Consider the following 23,226-nt stretch of genomic DNA (forward strand, 5'->3'; position numbering starts at 1 on the left):
TGCATCCCAAAGGAATAGACCCAGCATCTAGCGTGGATGAGGCCTGGGAGCATGAGCCCAGCGCCTGCTCCTTGAGCCCTGGCCAAGACCAGCAGAGGCCAGTCTATCCAGGGGCCTTCTGGGGGAGCTCTCCCTCTCACTGGAGTTAGGAATGCTTGGTATTTGGGGAGCTTCCAGGCTATTCCTGGCAGGAGCAGCAGCCCTTCCCGGGACCCCATCTGCCTCCCGCCCTGCAAAGGGAGGGGTGATACAGGGAGAGGAGGAGTATCCACACTTCCGTTTCCTTTCCAGCTGGGACAGGGCACAGCCACCCTTGAAGGGTCAGCTCTTCCACACAGTCCTGTGGCCAAGCTGCTTAGGTGCCTGGGACAGGAGTCAGCTCTACCTGGGACCACCAGGCCCTGCATGTAACAGCCCCTCAGATCCAGCTGCCCGGAGGCCAACAAGCAGGTCATCCCCCAAGACTGCTGAGGCCACCGCCCTATGTTGTTGTAATGGAAACTTCTCGACTGCTCTGTGAGCACCAGCTCCGGTTCCTGCCCCGTGTGGCTCTGATCCGCAGCAGATCGCAGGACAAGGCAGGTGGGAAAGCACACACAGGAACAGTACAATACCACAGGAGCACAGGTGGGCCAGGCCTTGTGTGAGCATGCGAGTGTGTGTCTGTGTGTGTGTCTGTGTGTCTGTGTGTCTGTGTCTGTGTCTCTGTGTCTGTCTGTCTGCCTGTCTGTGTGTCCCATGTGTGCTCATGAGGAGGGCCCCACAGAGACTCTGACTTCCCAAGAGCCTGGCCCACCTCCATTCCTCAAGGGACAGCCCACAGAAGATCCCCAGCATAACACAGGCAGGGAGGGGAGAAGCCATGACTGCAAAGCTTGATGCCAGTCACTAGTTGAAACTGAGAAAGGACCTGTGTGGGGCAGGCAGGGCGTGTGGGGTACTGAAATTACTGATGTGCCAGCTGCTGCACTTGGCATCCTGTCTACCACCAGGGACACTCAGTGACATATCACAGATGCGGCAGTGTGTGACAGATGGGTGGTAGGCACAACGGTGTGGCCAGTCAGTCTTGAGGGAGAGACCAGGGCATGAGGTAGGACAGCAGATGGAGAGACATGGCATTATGGTCACTGCTGACTCCCAGAGGCTTCAAGACAAAGTGAAGGAAGGAAGGCCTTCGTCAGATCCCAGAAGACATTCTGGAAGGTCTTCAAGCTAAGACTTTGGCAAGATTTAGGATCAGGAAACAGACAGGAGTGCCTAGACCCTCCAGTTCAGGCCCTCAGGGCTGACTTCTGGGGAAAGCCCTTTCTCCCTGGGGCTGTCTGTGTCCAGCAGGACACACACACCACATCCAGCTGCCTGGGCTTCAGGTGCAGCATCCAGTCCTTGCTCTGAGACCTGCTGTGTGTTCATGAGTGTGCATGCCTGAGCATGCACACTTAGGAGTGTGTGAAGTAGTAGCGGGCACACGTTTGTGTGAGCGTGTGAGTGTTGACCTGTGGAGAGTCCATGTATGTATATAAGTATAGCCTTGAGGCTTGCCTGTGCTAGCATGTGAGACTTTACATATAAGTGTGTTCACAGACACACAGAGGCATGTTTGCACACATGTGACTGCCTTATTCACACATGTCTGTGTGCATGGAGGTGTGTTTGTGTGTGTGTGTGTGTGCACCCATATTCCTTTCTGAGGTGGGAATGGGGCTTCCGTTGTCCCTTGTCCCCCAAGTCTGACTTGGCCTCTGTCAAGTGGAGAGTGCTCCCTGGGGCTCACACACCAGTCTAGTATGGCAGAGGGGAAGAGCTCTGGCACACTTAGTGGAAGCAGGCAAGGCTGCTGGTTTCCCCTCCCACCTGCCCCAAGCACAGGCCTGGCCCCAGCAGGGACAGGCCGTAATCTGAGTGTATTTGCTCAGAGGCTGGCTCATGACAGATGGGTGATAAAGGGCAGAAAATAGTTCCAGGACCTGGGGCCTGCAGAGTGTCATAGCCACACCATGATGGCTAGGGGAGGGCCTGGCACCTAGGATTAGGCCCCTTATCCTGGGAAACAGCCCCATGGCTGTCCCCCTTAGTGCTAAGGCTCAGCTCCTCTAACCCAAAGACCAGCAAGGGACAATGAGCTCGTGGGAGTGGGGAATCCAGGCCTAGATACAAGCACCCCTCAACTCACTTTGACCCACAATCCCAACAGTCCCCAAAACCCCCACCACGAGGTGGCCATTAGCAGTAAAGTGGAGATGTGGGAGGCTGCACCTTCCCACCAGCCTGGAGATAAGCTATCCCTCCTCCCGTCCCCGTCCCTCCTCCCGTCCCCCCTCCCCCTCTTCCCTCCGCTTCTGTATTATCTGCTCCCCATGGCTGGCCCCTTCTTGACCCTACCGCAGTAAAACCCAATGTTCTGAGAGGAGAGTGTACTCCCTTCTGAGGTAATTGAGACACACAGAGCAGGGCTGGGCAGACATCATTAATAGGGCCTTGGCCCACACGAAATATTTATGCCTGCCGAGCATCCAGACACAGCCAATCCGTTATCTCCCACGGAAGACAACCTAGAGGCCTCTGGGCCAGCAAGGTAGCCGTTCCCGGAGGGACCCTGAGGCTGTCCTCCTTGGAGTCAGAGCAAGCCCCTTATTCTTACCCACTCTCAGCCCTCCAGGAGAAGGCCCACAGAGAGTCCACAGAAGCCTGGGGCACACAGCAATGTTCAAAAGGGCTCTGGTGCAGAGAACTGGGAGAACCTAGATGAGGTGGAGGAGGAACACTACCACACTTCCCCACCCAGCTGAGGAAGACAGGAGGACCAGCCTGCAGGATTCCCAGGGGTATCTCAGCCTGCAGGAGTCCCAGGGGTATCTCAGCCTGCAGGAGTCCCCAGGGGCATCTCCTTTCTCTCTGGCCTCAATTCCCCACAAGCTAAGAAGGAGGGTCTGGTCCCTGGCTTCCCTGCCCAGGCGCCCAACAGAATCTGCTCCGTGAGCAGAACAGTCACACCTGCAGGCTGCCAAAGGGAGTGGGAGACTGACAAAGGGCATGGCTCTGGGCAGGCAGAACGTCTTAACAACCTAAACACGCATGATGTGATATGGGAAAGAGATGGAATCAGAGACAGAGAGGCAGATAGAGAGACAGACATAGAGATAGAGAGACAAGCAGAAAGACAGAGACACCAAGAGATATGCATATATGCAAAGACAGAGAGAGAGGGAGGGAGGGAGGGAGGGAGGAAGAGAGAGAGAGAGAGAGAGAGAGAGAGAGAGAGAGAGAGAGAGAGAGAGAGAGAAGAAACACAGGGGCCATGCGGGAGGCCCACGCACACAGGGACACACAGAAGACACAGCAGACTATCTAGCAGACTCTCTGAGAGAGAGAGAGAAGAAACACAGGGGCCATGCTGGAGGCCCAGGAGCACAGGGTCATCCAGAAGGCACAGCACACCTTCTAGAAGAGCCTTTCTTGTGGGGGATCTCTGACAGAAGATCCTGCCGTCATCTGCTCCCAGCATCAAGTCTCGGGGCCTCCCATGCAGACAGAGGGCAGCACAGAGGTTCACTGTGGCTAACTGTGTGCACAGAACACTGCAAATAACTGTAATAAACTGCATACTTCCTGATCAGACCATGACAGTGGGTGGCTATAATCTCAGGATATCAGCCCAAAGGAATATTACACAGCCGTCAAAGGTGATAATTATGAAGACTGTGGCTGCAGAGGAAATTGCTGACAGTAAGGCTTTTGAGCTGGCAGGGAGCAGGATTTATCTGCACCCGGAGTTCCACAAAGGAAAGCTCGCACCTACGAGAACGATGGGAGCCAGGAAAGACAGTCCAGTTTCCAGGGAGGCATTCTCTTGTCCTTTTATCTTTATCTCTGTAAGCACTGCTTGTGCAATAAATAACATCTTTCTTATCTTAGGACCATGCTCCAGTAAATGAGGTCTGCAGCTCGAGCCTCGCACCCCAGCTCCCAACCACAGACACAGCATCCAACCAGAGAGAATGAGGAGCTCACTCAGGGCTCACAGCCAGCCAGGGCTGAGACGGTAAGGTTACACTGTGCCTCAGACACAAGCCACCACTGTGAGCAGGGAGGGGCAGGAGTTCAGGAAGGACAGGCAGGATCCCTGTCCTTGCCATCAAGTTGTCCTCCACCCAGGCATTCTGGGAGGGGAGAAGACCAGGGGTTGGGTTGGGGATAGGGTAGTAGCGCCACTTTGAAGCGTTTGGTTTGGCCAAGACACCAGGTTCACACAGTGTGACCAAATTGGGTAGAGGGGATCAAGCTCAGGGCTTTGGAGGGAGGCTCTGCACTGCCCCAGGTCAGGGTCCATGCAAGGACATGCAAGGACAGGGCTTGATGGAGGTCAGACTGAAGAAGTCAGAGGGACAGGGAGGGAAGCTGGACATGGGCAGAGAAGTGGGAGCCATGGGAGGCTAGAGAGCTGGTTAGCTGGAGGAAGAGGGTGTCAGAGCAAGGGGGAGGGTAGAGACAGCACAGGCAAAGGCTGTCATCGCTCAGTCCAGGTCTAATCAGGGAAGAGGCAGGAGAGGGGAGTGACACAGGAAGCAGACATGACGTTCCAAGTAGGAGGTACCCGGACCTCAGACCCTGAGGCTAATGGAGACTGAGCTCAGTGCCAGGCCAAGGGAAGGGCAGTAACAGAAGAGCCTCATCACAGGAGGATATAGGTGAGCAGGGCAGCCTCTCCAGGCTTTGTAGCAGGCTGTGCACAGTCCAGTGCCCCACCAAAAGCCACCTGGAGATGGCCTCCAATGTGCTCTGACCCACAGACTAAAACACAGGTTCACAGGCACTGGTGCCCCATGTTGACCTGGAGTATGGCAGGAAGGTGTCCCCCGGGCATGAGCTGCCTATCTCCATCTGCCAGGCAGCCCGAAATACAGCACGAGTGAAGGTAGAGAGAGGTCTTTTGGGGACAGACCCCTCCCCACCCAGTCAGCTGGCCACAGCCACCATTCAGTTCAGGCCCCCGCCCTGGCTCGGCCCCCACTTCAGGGAGATTGCAGGCTCTGATCCCTAAACCAGGGCCCCTCCCCACCATTCGCCACCCCTCCTCCATGTCCCAGGGCTCCCCTCACAGTCCCTACTGTGGACTGAACAGCAGCCTGGCATCGAAGCAATGCAGAGGAGTTGGAGGGCAGAGGTGCAGTTCCTCATATCTTCCTGAGGCCCCAAGGTGAGGTCTGAGTTGCCTGGCAACCCCTGTCCAAGGGAATGTGACAGACAGAAGCTCAAGATGTCTCAAGCCAGGTCCATGGTGCTGGACAGTTGCTAAGATTAAGTCCTTGCCCTGCATGTTCTCTGGTCACTGATAGTGTTGTCAGGGGTCAGTGTGACTGTGTTCAGGCAGCCATCAGTTGGTGGTGGTTATCCTCAGCACCCTTGGGCTACTCTGGCCATTCCTTCTGACCTGGAGATCTTCCCTCAGAGCCCCTGGATTAGCAGGGGACACAGCCTGGCCTGAAGCATGGGCCTGCCACGCACTGACCTCATCCCTTCCCACAGAGCAGCAGAGTAAGGTCTAGGGCGGGTAGATGGCTGGTCCTGAGGTCTCCCTGACCTATTTTGGTCCTCCACAGTGGGCCATCTGTACAAAGCCCAGTGGAGGCAGGTGGGACCTGCCAGAACTGAGGGTCTCCAGCAGGAGGGACTCATGGCCATTCATTCCCCAACCCTACCCTAGGAGGGTAACAGGAAGTACCCCCCCTCTATCCTGAGACCCAGCCGACCAGATCGTGGGTGCCATGATAATGAGTCACGGAGAACCTCGAGACACGTGCGGTTCAGAGAGCCCTTGGAGGTGGCCGTCCATTGTAAGAGGGACTGGGACCCTGAGGCAAGGGTCCGGGTGGGATGGAGATGTTGGCAGTGTCCATGCAGCTCTGGTAGAGTCTGGTGCCATTTGGAGAGGCCTGTCCCTGTTCCACCTTCCCAGACAGAGCCCCAGTAAACCTAGACTGTGGGGTCATGGGAACAGGCTGCGGTCAGTGGGACGGTGGCCTGCAGGAGAAAACACAGCCACAGTTTCCCTATCACCACTACCCTCGAGGGAGGGGTCCGCTTCCTGCAGGAGCTGGGCATCCGACCTGCAGAGCCAGGTGTGGTGGCGTGGGAGGGGCAGGGGACATTTTGCCAACTCAGTCATCTGTGGTCTCCTTCCCAGACATCACCCACAGGGACACCAAGGCTACTGTCAAGGGTGAGTTCTGGACGAAACTCCATCTTCCCAGGGGGTCCTGGGCCTCCACCCCCACAGGGCAGAACTAGAGGCAGCCTCAGCCCCTCCCCGCCCACATACCCCCAGTCATTCTAGACCCTGACTGCCCTGAAAGGACCCTATTCCCACAGGTCCATTCCCTAGGTCACTGGCATGCAGGACAGCAACACCCCCATGTGGGTGCAGTCTGCCTTAGGTAGGTGGGGCAGGAGTCTATGTCCAATTCGCTCCACAGGACTTATCTAGGCCCCCAACTTACCACCACCATGATGACCAAAGGCATGTCAACAGTCAGGCATCATATATCTTTCTCCATCCCAGCCCTGCCAGCAGGAGGCATGCCTCACAGAGCCTCACTGGGGAGGGTTGGTGTACACCGGCCCGGACTGACCTGCCGTCCTCCCGCCTACAGTGCCCAGCCGGTCAACTTCCCGTGGTGGCCCCCTGCTCCAGCTGGCACCTCGAAATGGCTCCCTATTCTTGTGGCTGACTGTGTGTGTCCTGCTTGGAGCCGTGCTGGGCCTGTACTGTGGCAAAGGGAAGCCTGTCACGGTGGCCCTGGAGGACCTCCGGGCTTGGCTCCGCGTCCTCATCCTGCGTCTGTGGCATGTGGTCCTTGCCTGCTGGCACTGCCTCCTGCAGCTCTGAACCATGGCTGGATAGCAATGTTGCCTTTGGACAGCCCTGGAGGGCAGAGCTCTGGGGGCCCACAGTGACCTTTGGGTTTGCACATGGTTGTGTGCCCAGGCACGGAGGCTAACCCCAGGGCAGAGCCCAGCTGGTCAATGATTCGCAAACCCAGAAGCCCTAGGGGGCTGCTGCCACGGGACAAGTGAGAAACGGGGACATCTCTGGCTTGGCACAGCAGGTACCCTCCCCTGCTCCAGTCAGTACAGGCTGGGGTCTTGGGATCCCAAGATTCTTTATCCATTGTGGCTGGGGACTCCTGTGCTTCTGTCCAGCCCTCCCTCACCTGGATGTCACCATGAGCAGCCTTTTGAGGACGAGTGCCACCCGCATCTGAGGGGCAGCTTGGGAAGGCAAGCCCCAGCTTCCTACTGCTCTGAGGGCCAACCCTTGCCACACTGTCTCTCTGCAGTTCATGGAGCCCTGTGGGTACCAGGATCCCATCCTCTAAGGCCAGGTCTGATTCCCCCTACTAGGATCTATGGTTGCCACTGTAGTGGGGGAGGGGAGGGGACACAGCCCAGTAGTGTGGGAACACAGCCTAGATCCGGACCCACTTGCTCTCAGAACACATATGGTACCTGGGCCCTATTACCAGAGCCTCGACCAAGCCCAAGGCTACCAGGACTACCACCAGCTGCAGGGCCTGTGGCTGTCCCAACCTTGCATAGGCACAGCCTGTCACTTATGTTGCAGGGCCAAGGGAAGCGCATGACAACAAACTTCAGGGCTCCCTAGACCCACATGGAAGGGGAGCCCCGAGCACAGCAAAGAGGCCCACAGTCAGACACCAGGAGGAACCACCAGGGGGAGCGTGTGCCACCCTGGAATAAACATGTGATGAGTGTTTGGGGGCCAGTGTGAGACTTGAGAGCACAGGTAGTTGTTCTCTTAATGTGTCCCCACTACTTATGTGAACGGAAAATATTCTGTATGAAAATACCTGCAGCCTCTTCAGTCCCCAGATCTTTACAGAATGGCTGCTCAGGAATCCCTCCGGGGCCAGTGCACTTGTCTAGACACTGGAGCACCTCCGCTCTACCCTTTACAGCCCATGGGTCCTTGTAACTGTCACTCATGTGAATTTGGGGGACCCACCGTTCCTCCAGGACCACATCCCCCACAAGACTTGCCTGGATTCCCAGCTTACTAGGCTGCTGTATGCCCTCCTCTGGCCCTCAGGGACCCCACATGGTGGTCTCCAGCTACAGAATTTGGGAGGCATAGTGTGGAGGAGACCAGTAGAGAAAGGTTCTGCTTCTAGGAGTGGCCTAGAAAGGACCAGCTGGAGAGCACATTCCCTAAGATCCACCATCACCATGGTTGCTGCCCCCTACACCACCCTAGCCATCCCCAAGACCAATTCCATCTCCCCCCACCCTGGGACAGGGCAGGCTCACTACTGGCCCAAATGCAGATAAGGAAACAGACACAAAGAGATGAGGTCACAGGCCTTAAGGCCATCCCTCCCACCCTACTTTGGGGCAGGGGGTGGATGGACCCTCCAGGAAAGAAGTCGGCCAGCCCATGTTCAGCAGGGGGCTAGGGCTTCCGTCCTGAACCTCAGCCAATGTCCACTACAAAGGCCACAGAAAAATGTGCCCAGCTCTGCAGGGGGTCATAAAACTGTGCCCCAGCTGGTTTCGATTTTTTTTTGGGGGGGGGGGTATTTGTAAGTTTGTTTTTACAGTGCAGGGTTTAAACCCAGGGTTTCACCATGTTAGGAAAGAACACTGAGATAAATTCCCAAACCAGCTGGTTTTGATTTTTTTTTTGGGGGGGGGTATTTGTCAGTTTGTTTTTACAGTGCAAGGATTAAACCCAGGGTTTCACCATGCTAGGCAAGAACTATGAGCTACATTCCCAAACCCCTTTTGTCTCTGAATAAATACTGTTCAAAGATGTACACAAGTCCCATCCTCGTGCGTGGCGGGAAGGGGGTCACATGGGCAACCACAGGCGTCAAACTCCTTAAAATGCACAGGCATGCAGGGCCCTCCTGAAAGCTTCGGGAACTGAGCAGGAGGAGACTATAAATCATAAATGAACAGCTAAAGCTAAGAACAGCAGGGGACCCAGCAAAGACACAGACATAGCTTCTCGGGTGTTCATCTTTATTTAGTTATTTTGACTTGAAAATCAAATACATGAAGACTTAGGACTTGCCACTGTCAGCTTCACCAGGCAGATTGAAACAAGGGTTTCCCAGTGACAAGCTGCAGAGAAAGAGAGGCATCTTGGGGGGGTCAGCTGGGGACTCCTCTGGAGCCTGCTGTCTCTGCTTGCCTCTTGTCATTCATCCAGGGAGGCCCCTGTCCTGGACAGACACGCCAGGCCCATGGCCACAGCCAATAGGTCCTGACAGTGGCTCTTTCCCAGGGACATCTGGGGGACAGGTCTGTGCATCTGTAGCAGATGCAGGGCTCTCTAGGCCTGACCAGCCCCAGACCAACTCCCTGAAATTCTTGAGGCTGCTTCCAAGGACAAGCCCACATCTGGAACAGACCCTGGGTCCCAGAAGCCCCCAGCCTGCCCCATCCTCCTCCAGGTTCCAGATGGCCACAGCCCGAATGGGAATGCAGAGCAGAAAATGAGGGAAGAGTCAACCCTGGGGACACAAGATGAAGGGGTCTGAGGGCTAGACAGGGTCCCATGTCCTGTCGACTATAGTCTGGGGACCTCAGGCTCTGTGGAAGCACTCCTCCAACACTCAGCTTCCCTGCTGGGAACTCAGCCAGGCCTCAAGCCAATGCCCTCAGAGAAGGCTGGAGTGGTGTGGATCCACCTGGCCCTGACAGTCACCCTACCTGCACAGCATGCTGACCATCCCTGCTGGCTCTTACTCCTACGGCCAAGCTGAACACCTCACATGCCCCACAAGTCCCACACCTCTGGGAAGCCAGAGCTTCCCACCTAGAAGCACACCAGCAGCTGGGTGGACAGTGAGCACAGACACAGGTTCACCTTCCCTAGAAGTGAAGGGGCAGCAGTGGGGCACAACTTCAGACTAGGGACAGGAACACTGAATACACTCACTGAGACCTGGGTGGGATGGGCCCTTCCCATGGGGCTGCCTCTTCTGGAACACAGGAATATGCCAGCCAGGGAGCTCAAGGGGAGAAGGGTGGGGCTCTCCTGCAGGGGACCACAGCCAAGCAGCCCCAAGTGTCCTCACAGGGCAGAAGACAGCGCTCAGCCCAGGGTTCCATACTCCTGCCAGGTTCCTCCGCCTGCTGCTGTTGTGGGGAGTGCCTTCTGGGGACCTAGGCTGGAAACACCGTGGGACAGGAAGACAGGGCCAGGGCCAGGGACATAGTGGAGCCTGTGGAAGGGCAGCTACCAGTACCCTCACCTCCCCTGCAGGCACACTGCCATCCACACAACATGCTCGCACGCATGCACATACACGGGCACACAGTCACACAGAGGCATCATATGGACCACATCAACCACGGCCAGAGGATGTCTGAGAGAGGACCTGGCTTACATACAAAGTCAGGAGCGTGCCCCCCCCTGGGTCCCTAGGTCTCTCTATGTGCCGGCGCTATTAGACTCTTCATGGGAACCTGGGTGCTCTGCTCACGGTGGACAGGACTGGGAGCCAGATGCAGGGCTGCCTGGGCCAGCCTGGGTGGGGCCCCAGCCACCCCTCAGCACAGGCCTTCCAGATAGGTCAGAGGCATCATATGGACCACATCAACCACGGCCAGAGGATGTCTGAGAGAGGCCCTGGCTTACATACAAAGTCAGGAGCGTGCCCCCCCCTGGGTCCCTAGGTCTCTCTATGTGCCGGCGCTATTAGACTCTTCATGGGAACCTGGGTGCTCTGCTCACGGTGGACAGGACTGGGAGCCAGATGCAGGGCTGCCTGGGCCAGCCTGGGTGGGGCCCCAGCCACCCCTCAGCACAGGCCTTCCAGATAGGTCAGAGGCATCATATGGACCACATCAACCACGGCCAGAGGATGTCTGAGAGAGGCCCTGGCTTACATACAAAGTCAGGAGCGTGCCCCCCCCTGGGTCCCTAGGTCTCTCTATGTGCCGGCGCTATTAGACTCTTCATGGGAACCTGGGTGCTCTGCTCACGGTGGACAGGACTGGGAGCCAGATGCAGGGCTGCCTGGGCCAGCCTGGGTGGGGCCCCAGCCACCCCTCAGCACAGGCCTTCCAGATAGGTCAGAGGCATCATATGGACCACATCAACCACGGCCAGAGGATGTCTGAGAGAGGCCCTGGCTTACATACAAAGTCAGGAGCGTGCCCCCCCCTGGGTCCCTAGGTCTCTCTATGTGCCGGCGCTATTAGACTCTTCATGGGAACCTGGGTGCTCTGCTCACGGTGGACAGGACTGGGAGCCAGATGCAGGGCTGCCTTGGCCAGCCTGGGTGGGGCCCCAGCCACCCCTCAGCACAGGCCTTCCAGATAGGGGTCTGGGGAGGCTCCCTAGACCCTCACACAGTCTAGATGACGGCGCTTTTCTCCCCGTGGAAGGAGGCACGGGAGGCTGGCCTGGCCAGCAGCAGCTCCTTCTCATGGACCAGGCTGTCCAGCAGGTCCTCCTGGCGGTAGTTGTGGTAGACTTTCAGGAATGCCAGGGTGGTGATGGCCATCCAGGCTAGCCATGAGGCCCAGAGGCCAAACTGTACAAAAGGTAGGGCAGTGTCAGGGACCAGTGGGCTGTCACCCACCGTGCCCTGTACCTATCTATAGCTTTAGCTCTGCAGGAAAGGGTGCAGAGAGGGCGGAGGTGGTTGGGGGACCTGAGAGCCCATGTGAACCCTACCTTTGGCTTCCTCTATGTAGTGATTGTCGTGCCCAATATGCCCCAGGTTTGTGTAAAAGCCAGGCTACTTGGCCATTCTCACTGGTGCCCTGCGGGCCCGGGTAGTGCTCTCTCTTCCCAACCCAGCCCACTCAGCTCTAAGGAGCACCTGTAAATCAGGGAGCCCCTCCAGCCAAGTGGAATAAATTGACCTTTAACTGCTGTTTCCAAACAGTTGAAGGAGAAAAATTTAATCAGCTCCAGGCCTGAACCGCATCAAACTGATTCTCGTTTGAATGTGTTTGTCCTCAGCCTGCACATGCCTCCATCTAATTGGCGCAAATTAGTTCTAAAGCACCTTCCACTAAATTTGCGTGAAGGTGTCTTTGACCATTTCAGTTCATCTGGGAAAAGAACTTTCAGACTTCCCAGGGCTTTGGGCATTGACAAGAGTTCTCGGGCCAACCTGAGCCCCCAGAGACTAGACAGGGCCTAGAAGAAGCTGTGCAGGGTGACGGCCCTATGTATTGTGGGAAGGGACAGGCATCCATGCTCAGCCCCACTCAGTTGCCCCTGGCCTGTATCATATCACCTGTCTGGAGCACAGATGTGGACTTCACTGGACAGTAAAATCTCAAAGTTTTCCCCAGCTCCCTTGACTACTGATGTGTCCCCATAGCCTGGAAGTCACCTCGAAGGCAGGGCAGGGTAGGACAGGGGTCTTCCAGTGGACACTCACCCTCAGACTGCATCGGGTAGCTCAGGGAACAACCCTGACCCTCCATCATTTTCTGAACACAGCTCACTTGGAGTCAGACCAGAATCTAAACTCTGTCCCACTGGCAATGCCAGAGCCCATGCCCTTCCTCTCCCCTCCCAGCCACCCAGCACTTCCTGCATACCAGACCCTGGGCAACTTCCAGCTCCTGCATGCCTGCCCTTGCCTGCTCTCCGTTGCCCCCACAAAAGCCCCGTTCAGCCTCCAAACCCCAGATCTCCAGCCCTGCCCCCAGGAAGTCACCTCACTGCTCCCACAGTCTGCACCTCCCGGGGGGGCCGCACCATGCCCGAGTCTGCCTCCTCCTTTGGTGAAAACTGGAGTCCCAACACCACCACTTCCTTTCCTACCCAAAGCCCCACCTACCTGGGCAATGGCAAATTGACAGTAGAAGGCAGAGTTGTCCACGTTCAGCTCCAAGTTCCTGTCCTGGAGGTCCTTGCAGCTAAACAGCAAGATGCCAAGTGGCTGGTGACTTCTGGGCCTTTCAGCCAGGTGCAGAGAACATCACTCCCAAACAGAGAGGGGACAATCCCCAGGGGGACAGAAGGGAAAGACTGCGGGGACTCCACTGGAGGTCAACTTTGACCCCCTCCCTCAATGGATGGAACAGGACAGGTGTCAAGGAAGGGAAGTTATAGACTTTTCCAACAGACCCTGAGCCCCCCGAGAACAAGGATCAGCCTCAGCTGTCTGGTCACTGCGCCCCTGGTCCCCACTGTCAGTCTGATGCTCTGTTATCACAGGTGCCCTACCCAGGCCCTCAGTCCCCGAGACAGTCTGCATAGCAGCCCTGCACAAGTGTCAGGGAGCAGTGGGCACAGCAGACCCACCAAGCACAGACCAAATCCCACTGCCACACGGTGGCGACAGGGGCTAAAACTAACCAATGATGCAGGCCTTGCCAAGCTCAAAGCCCTACATGATGCCCACTACTTGTCATCCAAACCCCATTGGGGCCAAAGCCCCAGCCCCAATACCCACCCTGGGGCCTTCACCTCTAGCCCACAGCATACAGCAGACCCCAGGAAGCTGTCTGGAACCCTGCCCTCCAATCCCTGGTGACAAGGGAAGACGGATGGAGCTGTGTAACACTGCAGGCTCCTAGAGCAGGGCAAGAGGTGCTGGTCTCAGGGATGGAGCACAGGTGGGGGCACAAGTGGGCAAAGCCTCAGACTCAGGAAAGAAAACATCCTGAGACCCAGACAGTAAGTGGGTCTTCTAGGGAGGCAGCTGGGGGGCAGGGGGGTAGGTCCCAGACGCACCTCTGGGAAAAGGTGCCCTTCTCGGTGATGGTGTCACACCACATGGTGAAGCCCACGCTCACGATGGTGCTGGCGATGAAGACCAGGAAGACCACAAAGGCGCTGACCAGGAGATTCAGGAATGCGTAGAAAAAGGAGCTGTAGCCGTGGCCAAGGGAGAGATTTTAAGGGAGGGAACCACTCAGGACCCCCCAGCAACACTCCCTGACATGGGGGAGGTCAACCTTCTGGGTTTCCTAGTAGGCACCTAGGGCCCCAATGGGACTGGACGGGGCTTCAAAAGCCTGCTTCCCCTTTGTCTGCTTCTGCCCTCATATCCTGACCCTCTAAGCTTCCAGTGCTCTCTCACAGACCCTACCTGGTTTGTTGTTACTGTCACCTTGACACAAGCTAGAGTCACTTGGAAGAGGGAACCTCAAGTAAAGAATTTTCTCCATCAGGCTGGCCTGTGATCATGTCTGTGGGGCATTTTTTTTATTGCTAATTGAGGTAGGAGGGTCCAGCCCACTGTGGTTGGCACCACCCCTATGCAGGTGGGCCTGAGCAGTGTGTGAAAGGTAGCTGGCCATGAGTCCAAGAGCAAACCAGTGAGCAGCCTTCCTCTCCTAACTCCCCTCAGTGGTGGACCTCGACCTGGACGTGTGAGCCAAGTCACCCCCATCCCATCCCCAACTTGCTTTTGGCCACGGAGTCTATAACAGCAACATAAAAGTGAACTAGAACAGATCCAGAGTTTGATCTTTGCTGTTGCTGCCATACCAGGGAGGCAGGGCCAAGCCCAGAACCTAAGACCGCTAGTTCCAAAGCCCAGGAGCCAGCACACACACTGAAAATGCAAGATGTCCTTCCAACACCATCCACTCACACAGTCGACGATGGTAATGGGTTTGTGACCCTCAAATTCATAGGCTGAAATCCTAACCCCCAAAGTAACTGACAGTGCCAGGCCCTCTAAGCCCTATGCAGAGAAGGCTCTAAGCACAGTGAGAACACCCTTCCCCATCCTCCCTGCTGCCTAGGCTCCAGAGGCAGCATAACTCCAGTCCACGCATTAGCCCAGCCCCACCTCCCTACCCAGAGAGAGACTTTTGTCACAGCCTGAGTCATGCACGCCCTCCACACATTAACTAGGGCTGTTTCTTCACAGCGCAGGACCTCCTCTTCCCCCTGGAAACATTAACAGTGGACACCTTGCTCTGTCTTGAGGGGCTGAATCTCTTCTTCAGATCCCTCGCCACACCACCTGCTGCTGTGTAAGTAAAGCTCTTACCTGAAGGACGATTCCACTCAACGCCTTTCTTTCAAACCCCACTTTCCCCTCTTCCTCCCTAAAACCTAACAGTGAATGTATAGCAGGGAGGCCTTTGAGAGATGACTGGGTCAGGGGCAGAGCCCTCATGAGTGGGATTAGTGTCCTTACAAAAGGGAACCAAAAAAAAAAAAGCCGGGCGTGGTGGCACACGCCTTAGATCCCAGCACTCGGGAGGCAGGGACAGGCGGGTCTCTTAGTTCAAGGCCAGTCTGGTCTACATAGCAAGTTCCAGGTCAGCTGGGGCTACAGGGAGACCCTGTCTCAAAAAGACCGAAAAAAAAAGAAAAAAAAAGAAAAAAGAAACCAGGGAGCTCCCACCAACTGAAGGTACCGAAAGCCATCCATGAGCCAGGAAATGCCTGAACCTTGACCTTAGCTATCCGGCCTCCAGAACCGAGGACAGCACACTTCTTTTCTTAGTCACCGAGTCTGGGATATTCTAACACCCTGAACAGGCTAAGACATTAAGGAAGACATTTACCTGAACTACCACGAAGCTGGAACCTGCGTCAGGGACCTGCTCTGATTCATTTAAACCTAGAAGGCCACACTGTGCACGGTTGGCATGGTCCTACATGACCAGGCCTGGAATCAGGAGCCCAGGGGAGCCAGTTCAGGGAGGCCTGCACTGGCCACAGCTCAAACACTCCACAGGGGCAGAGGGGGGTACCACCCACCAGACTCTCGGGGATCACCCAAACTGTCAGAGTTTGGTACCACAATGCAGAATAGTCAATAAAGGAGCTTGCCTGCCTCCAGCCTGTGATGGATCTGATACTGGGTCCAGGCCAGCTGCACTCACAATATAAGCAAAGTGACCTAAAAACTGTTCCGTGGTAGGCAACTAACAGACAAGATTTTCAGAAAACAGTGGTAGGTGTAAGCAGGCAGAGCCATGTGCATACTGTGGGCTCGTTCACCTGTGCATTCATCCACACTGTTCTGAGCATCTATCTGCCAGCCCCACACTGGACTCAGAGGATCAAGATGCAGGAACAGTGCAGTCCCAACCCCTCAAGGCTGACATGCTAAGAGTAAACCCAGGTCACCACCTGACATCTTAGCTTTGTACAGGGCTGCCAGTCAAGGCCACACACTCTTGGGAACAGCTAGACCAACAGTAGAAACCCCCAGGAATGGGAAGCTTGAACCCTATCACTGGGGAGACCTAGGGGAGGGTGAGGACATGAGGCTGCTCTCAAAGGCCTGAGCTGTGACAGGGTAGTCACAGAAGCAAGGGCAGGCAAGGAGTAGTCCCCTGCAACAGCAGTACAACCCAGGGCTCTGAAGACCAGATGTCCGTGGCAGGTGCCTCCACACTGCCTGAGAGCACCCATGTGCACTGTCCACCATCCTAGGCTGACAGTGCTGTGACTGTCCATGGCTCCTCATGGTACATAGGACAGTTCTGGGCCCTGCCCCACCTAACACCCTGCACGAGCTCCTCTGTTAGCTCCTCAGGCCCCTCCCCATTCTTGCCCAGAAGTTGATTCAAGGACCAAGGTAGGGACCTGATGCCCTCTGCTCCCATAAGGACCAGGACAGGGACTCGGTGCCTTCCTCCTCCCAGTATGGACTCGGACAAGGATGCAGTGCCCTCTACTCCAGGCAGGGAAAGGAGAATGGATGAGGAGACTTACTCCTGGTCCTCCGGGAGCTGTTTCAGGCTCACATGCTCTTCCAGGAAGGCCTGCTCCTTCCAGAGAACTCCCTAGGCCCCTCTGGCCAGAGATGGCTACAGGGACACTATGGAGCCCCTAGGAGACCCCACTCTTTCCTTCTCATCCAGCCCAGCTATCTGCTGAATTTGCCCTCCCTAAAATGAACACCTCCTTCCTGCAGGACCTGATGCTGTGACTAAACTAAACCCCACCTAGCCTAGGAGCCCCAGTTAGAATAATGGGATCAGAGCTATTCCACCTCCGAGTCTCCCACAAACCAGGCATCAGGCCCATCCCTGCCCCTTGTCAGCTGCATGACCCTAAGCAGGTCATACCCCGCTGAGCTTCAGTTTCTCCTGAGAATTGGGTCTCCCAGGGGTCACTGTGGAAACTGGGGACGTTCATGCAAGTGAAGGACTGAGAGGATATGGCCTATTATCTCCTGAGTGCTCACTGACCACTCTACACTGTCTCAAGACTGAGAAGGGTCCACTACCCTCCCAGACCCTTAATGAGCTCAGCTGTACCTGTACCCATACCCAAAGCTGGTGGTGTTGCTAGGAACCCGGGATGTAGGAAGTGGGGAACCAGACACCTGGAGGCTGAGGCTAGGCCCACCCACAAAGAGAAAGGGCCTGCCCAGCCCACTGGAACCCTCCTCCCCAGTGGCCCACGAGTAGAGGATAACAGGGCACTCACCCAGGGCCTATGCCCCACAACTCAGACCTAGGCTGGCTGCTCTGCCCTGCCAAGGGGAATGGGGTGGCCAAGGGCAGCTATGGACCAGGTCTCCACAGGCAGAGGCAAGGATATGGGCCTGTCCTTGGTACACAAATCCAGTGAGATGGACCACTGAGGAATGGGGACTTCAGACAGCCACTCCGAGGGCACACATGTCCCTTCACCAGCTGGACAGTCTCCTGCAGCCCTCCCAAGGATCCTGTCCAGCAGCAGTACCATGCATGCCTGGCGATCTCAGCTTCCCGAACAGAGCATTCCCGTGATGCAGCTTTCTGAGGACCGAGCTGACCATGGTGCAGAGAGCAAGGCCAAACAGACCATAATCTAGCATCACATCCTGTCCCTCTCCAGGGGGATGCGGCAGAGTTCTGAAACTTCCAGATGGGGCAGGGAGTGCACAGTCTGCAATTTCTGAACAGCTAGAGCCCCTTCAGGGAAGGCCTTCTGGTAGCCCATGTCCCTGTAGTAAGCAGACCTGAGACAAACAGCAGCTCTGGGCCCAAACACCCCTTCTTGCCCCGAGGATACTCACAGCACAAATGTGGACAGCCAGAAAACCTGATTTCCTGCAGACTCCAGACACTCCAACCACACCATAAAGCTGGCATGAACAGCTCTTCCCATGCCTGGATCAGGATGCTCCCCACAAGGTAGGAGAAGTCCACCGAGCTGGTCAGCAGTCTCTGGCTCTTCTCTCCACTCTGGTCATTTTTGATAAAACCTGCTGGGTCCTCCAGATGTGCTCAAAGCTAAACCTGAATCATTTCCTGAGTTTATAAACCACCTTCCTGTCCCTGAAAGCATACACTAAGGGCCAGCCAGACAGGACCATAGGTGGAAGGAGAAGCACAGCACACACAGGGTTAACCCGTCTTCCTCTCACTTCGTCTCAGGGTGCCCAGCCTCAGATGTGCTATCTCCATGGCAACAGCTATCCTGGGAAGGCCTGGGAGCAATTTGAAGGCTGAGCGACAGGTGTGAGCAGGCAGATGGGTTGTGTTAAGTCAATGCTCCCTAGTCCATCACTCACACACTGGTACCAACCTCAGCTCAGCTCAGAGGGCTGCTCTGGAGCAAAGCCCTAGGCACATGGCTCACCCAGGCCCTCCCATTTCCCTGTGGACATCCCCTTGAAGATTCAGGTGCCAGGAATCCAGCCTGTTCATTCATTCACTGGAATGCTGCCCTGGACTCTGTCCCTCTGTCCCTATAAGGCCTGAGCAGCCTGAACCTGCTTAGCACAGCAGACATACCCTATATAAGGAGAAGCTGGCTCTTCTGACATAGCATAAGGTCCATAAGCTTAGTGCCAACCAAGAGAGTCCCTGAGCAGGCCAAAGGGCAGTGCTCTGCCTTGGCACTGCTGGAAAGGCATCTCCAATAGCAACCTTTGGACGGGTTGCTAGTCTCGGAATCAGAGCACGTGCTGACAATAACTGGTCAGCCCCTGAATCCAGGACCCAACAAGCTGGTATCCTCCACAGCTACATGTCCAGCAGACCTGCAAGGCCCTTTACATCATATGAGCTCACTGTAAATGCCCTCTTTGCTTTCCTAAATCCCCATGACCTACGACTTGCTTACCATGTCTACACAACCTAACCAGCAATTGCACTGCACTGAGCCCCTTGCCCACTGCTGGCCTCTGTAGACCCAACCTTCCCAGGTGGCCAGAACTACCTGGCACAGTGAGGGTTGACTTCTTCACCAGGTCCTGAGTCTGAAAATATATGAGGGCCAGCTGTGTGGCCACAAAAATGGTAAAACTCATGGTCCAGACACCTCTGTCCTTCATTGTGCGATGACTCCTATACCCCAGGTCCCATGCTTGGCTTGAGGACACAGACTAAGAAGATGCACCTGCCCTGGGCTCATCCCACAGCCCAGGATGACTCACCAGAGCTTGGCCCAAGCCCACAAACTAGACTCTGGTAAGCACAGTTGGCTGTCAGCACCGTTGGCTGACAGCTACCTGCATTGAACAGGGGACAGGGCAAGGGTAGCAGACAGCCAGCCCTGTGGCCCTTGCCAACAACACCAAGTAATCAAGCAGGATGATCCCTAGAGACATCCTTAGAGAAGACAAGCCTGGATAGAGGCCATTTGTGATAGGATGGGTGAGCCCCAAGAACTGGAGCAGAGGGACAGGGACCTCCAACTGCTCCACCGTGGAAAGCATGAATTGCCCAGACCTTGTCTCTGGTGCAGTCAGGTCCATAGTAGTCCTCCTGGACGTGCCATGACATACCAAGTCCTCTATAGTTTCCAAGTCTCATGGTAGGCTTCAGCCAGCATGTACCCAGAGGTGAGAGAGCTGCTTGCACCTCAGCCTGTACCACTCCTCAGGAGCACAAGAACAACAAAGGAAGCTTGGGCGGCTGGCAACTCCAGGCCTCAGTTTTCCATCTTTAAGATGGGCTTTAAGTGATGGCCACCTTATTGGGCAGATGGACACCTACACATGACAAAGGACAAAGAAGCTGGTGTCTCTGGGTTTGCTGCCTAACCAGTGCCGAACAGGCTGCTATGTGTCCAAGATTCCCACCTTGCAAGCTCTGGTGCTCTTTACCTCCTCACCCTGTGCCCCAGCCTAGCCTCTGGATCCCCCACCCCACCCCCACGCACACTGAAATCTCCTGTCCACACAGCTGGGTCCTATCTAGAGAGCTCCCTCAGGTTGGCCTGGCTAGACCATGAGCACTGTGAGGCCACCTCTCTTCCAGGGACACCAAGAAGGTCAGAGCATGTGCGTGAGCAATAACCAACCGATGGCCCTATCTGCCCAGCACCCCAGACAACTGGGACTTCAGGCCCTGTAGTTGCCTCTGGCCACTCCATGTCCTCGTGCAGGCTTGTCTCCTGCACAGAAGTCAGGGTGCTTCCATACGCCCTGACCTGCACTCAGAGCCCTGACTGAGGTGACTCCCAGTTTGGTGGCATTAGTGTGGATGAGCTCTCAAGCTCATCTGGACACTGAGGGACTGATGGCAGAGAAGTCCCAAGGAAGGGCAGGATACTGCCTTAGGGCCGATGGGCTCACCCTAGAGCAAGTCCCAACCTCACAGCCCAGAGTTTGGCCCATACCACTTGGAGGCCTCTTGGGACTGACCTGGTTTACCACAGAACTCCCATCCCAAGCCTTAACACGATGAGTTGAACTGTATCTCCCCAAAATCCACATCCAAGTCCTACCCTTAGTATCTCTAAACATGGCTGTCTGAACTGCCCTCATGTGAAGGTGCGAAGGAACCAGACAAGAGGCCATTCAAGGACACAGGTGTAGACTGGAGTGATCCTGCCCCAAGCCAAGAAACATGAGGAGAGTTTGGGCTACCAGGGTGGAAGAGATATAGGAAGGACCCTCCCAGGGACCAACTCCGAGGATACCATGATTCTGGACTTCCAGCCTCTGGTACTGTGAAAGTGTAATTGTTTGTTTCAAGGTCCTCGTTTGCGGTACTTTGTTAGAGAAGCCCCAGGACACTCACACCTGGAGTCCTCAGGTTCAAACCCCTCCTCCTGGTTCCACAGCCCTGCTGACCCTCTCTGCTCCCAGGGTCCCTATTCACCTCCCCCCTGTGGACTCTCTTTCCATGCCAAAGCCAAACTGAGAGCTCTTGGGGTGCTCTAGCAGGAGTCCCCATTATCCCACCTCCCACAACCTTTACATCCTCAGAACCCCTTGTTCACTTCCCACCTCCCTGCAAGGGGTGAGGGGCTATTAAAAACATGGGTAGAAGGCCAGGTGTGGTGGCACACACCTTTAATCCCAGCACTCGGGAGGCAGAGGCAGGTGGATCTCTGTGAGTTTGAAGCCAGCCTGGTCCAGGACATAGTGAATCCAGGACAGCTGGGGCTACAGGAAGACCCTGTCTCAAAAAACCCAAAAAAAAAAAAAAAAGAAAGAAAGAAAAGAAAACATGGGTAGGGTGGGGCAGAGGTGGGTAAAGGGTTGGATCTGGGAGTACTCTCCCCTCCCTGAAGGGGCAATACCACTCCAGGGTCCAGCAATTCTGGCCCACTGAGAGCATGGGCTCTTGGTTGCCACTGACTGAGACCCCAGTGAACTGCGTCTCACTGCTCCAGTGGGGTGACAAAGCAGGAAAAGGTGAAGAGGAAAACAGAGGGACCGGGATCACAGAGCGCACACACACACACACACACACACACACACACTGCATCACTCCAGTCAAGGCCTGAGAGTCAGGGGAGGAAATCAAGGGGCTCCCCCTAAATACCCCCTGTCATCCTGTCCCCAAATGAGGGGGCAGATACAAGAGTGTCCCTTCTTCCCAAAGCCTGATCCCTTCTCCCATCCACGGCGGGGGGGGGGGGGGGGGGGGGAAGCAGGCCCAAAACTGTTGGGAGCCATCCCAGGTCCCAGCTGAGCCAGCAGAGGGCCCAGGCCTGTGACCATGACAGTGCAACATCTGCACCTCAAGGGGTCAGGGCCCCAGAAGCTGGACAGTGCACTCCTGGAGGAAAAGGGGGCCGTACATGGAGGAAGGACTTCCTAATGGCCTCTGTGCCTGTGTGTAGACAAAGGGCAGTCTCTCTGGAGGCGGTGAGGCCTCTGCAGCAGAACATGGAGGGGCTTAGGCCTCTGGGACAGGAGGGCCTGGGGCAACCGGCGCCACGTGAGTGCCGCATGTGTCTGTGCAGGGCTGTTGAGAGTCCCCCACTTACCCCTCGTGTCCCTTGCAGAGGAAGAAGAGCGTGCGCCAGGCGTGCGCAGCGGCCAGCAGCAGCGACAGGAGGCTGGCGAGCAGGCTGAAGCGGCAGGCGGCCGGCGGGCCCCACTCCTGCACGGTGAAGCGCTCGCGGCCCTGCACCGTCATGTTGGCGCTCAGCCACATGCCCTCGGTGAAGAGCAGGCAGCGGCCGCGGAAATCGTGGCCGTTCTCGGACAGGGGAACCACCACCACGAAGCTGAACAGGAAGGCCAGAAAGTAGCAGACGCACTGCGCAAAGAGGAAATTGTTGAGCGCCATGGCCCGGCCCGGGAGAGAGGGGCAGGGGCGCGGGCCGCGGACCGGGGACGGGACCACCGGGCGGGGGGCCGGGAGCGGGGCTTGGGAGTCACCGGCGCCGCGCAGGCCTGGCCCGAGCCGCGTGGGAGGCTGCGCAGTGGCTGCGCCCGCAGGTCTAGCGCGCTGCGCGCAGACGCGTGCGCATCGGCCGGGCTCCGGGCGCGCCTGCGGTCAGAACCGCGGACAGCTCCCGCCGCCGGGCGCAGCTGTGGTCAGCACCGCGGACAGCTCCCGCGGCCGCAGGGTTACCTGGATGCACACCACGCTGGACCAGGCCGTCCTGCATTGATGGAGATGCTCCACAGAAACCAGGCAGGGCCAGTTTGTGGAGACCTGAGTCTGCTACTAAGGGTATCATCGGCTAGCAGCTAGGGAAGAGAAGGATAGAGATGAATTTGTAGTCCAGGCTGGACAATCCAGGGTACAGAGGAAGAGGACAGAGAGTGGGGGTGGGTTGGGGGGGTGTCCCTTGGACAGAGTGGCGTGGCCTGTGAGCGTTTGTTCCCTGGGAGCCATGCCCTCAGCCTGACACAGTAGGTCCTTCCAGTCCGCGTTTGTAAGATAAATAATGGATGTCCGTGGCACCTCATTAAGACGTCTTTGCTGAGATGAAACTCCTGGCACATTAATTAACAGAACTAATGCTTTTTCTAGTTTGCCTTAAGACTAAGTCACAAGTTAGTCCAATTCCCAGAGCGAACAAGCCCTTGAGCTGCTTCTTTTGGATGAAAATTACGTCAGCATTTTTGC

The 23,226-nt window shown here is 56.3% G+C and overlaps 2 protein-coding genes across 3 annotated transcripts; one reads left to right on the plus strand and one right to left on the minus strand.

Annotated features, from left to right (window-relative positions):
• Positions 1 to 275: 275 nt before the first annotated feature.
• Positions 276 to 8,512, plus strand: CUNH14orf180 (chromosome unknown C14orf180 homolog). 2 transcript variants are annotated; one of them, XM_008821450.3, is made up of 5 exons: positions 276 to 627; positions 3,919 to 4,045; positions 5,708 to 5,837; positions 6,188 to 6,223; positions 6,654 to 8,512. In XM_008821450.3, exons 2-5 carry the CDS (start codon positions 3,935 to 3,937, stop codon positions 6,887 to 6,889), a joined length of 513 nt encoding a protein of 170 aa, XP_008819672.1. In that variant the 5' UTR covers positions 276 to 627; positions 3,919 to 3,934; the 3' UTR covers positions 6,890 to 8,512. The 2 variants fall into 2 exon arrangements, with proteins under 2 accessions (XP_008819672.1, XP_017650668.1); XM_017795179.2 differs by lacking the exon at positions 6,188 to 6,223.
• A 2,521-nt stretch (positions 8,513 to 11,033) lies between these two features.
• On the minus strand, positions 11,034 to 22,502 carry Tmem179 (transmembrane protein 179). The gene is made up of 4 exons (XM_008856355.2): positions 22,133 to 22,502; positions 13,733 to 13,870; positions 12,834 to 12,912; positions 11,034 to 11,567 (listed from the first exon to the last, which is right to left on the minus strand). The coding sequence occupies exons 1-4, from the start codon at positions 22,435 to 22,437 to the stop codon at positions 11,388 to 11,390; spliced, it is 702 nt and encodes a 233-aa protein (XP_008854577.1). The 5' UTR covers positions 22,438 to 22,502; the 3' UTR covers positions 11,034 to 11,387.
• Between the last annotated feature and the right edge of the window lie 724 nt (positions 22,503 to 23,226).

This window comes from Nannospalax galili, unplaced genomic scaffold, assembly GCF_000622305.1.
Source record: "Nannospalax galili isolate Female #2095 unplaced genomic scaffold, S.galili_v1.0 scaffold68, whole genome shotgun sequence".
NCBI lineage: Eukaryota > Metazoa > Chordata > Mammalia > Rodentia > Spalacidae > Nannospalax > Nannospalax galili.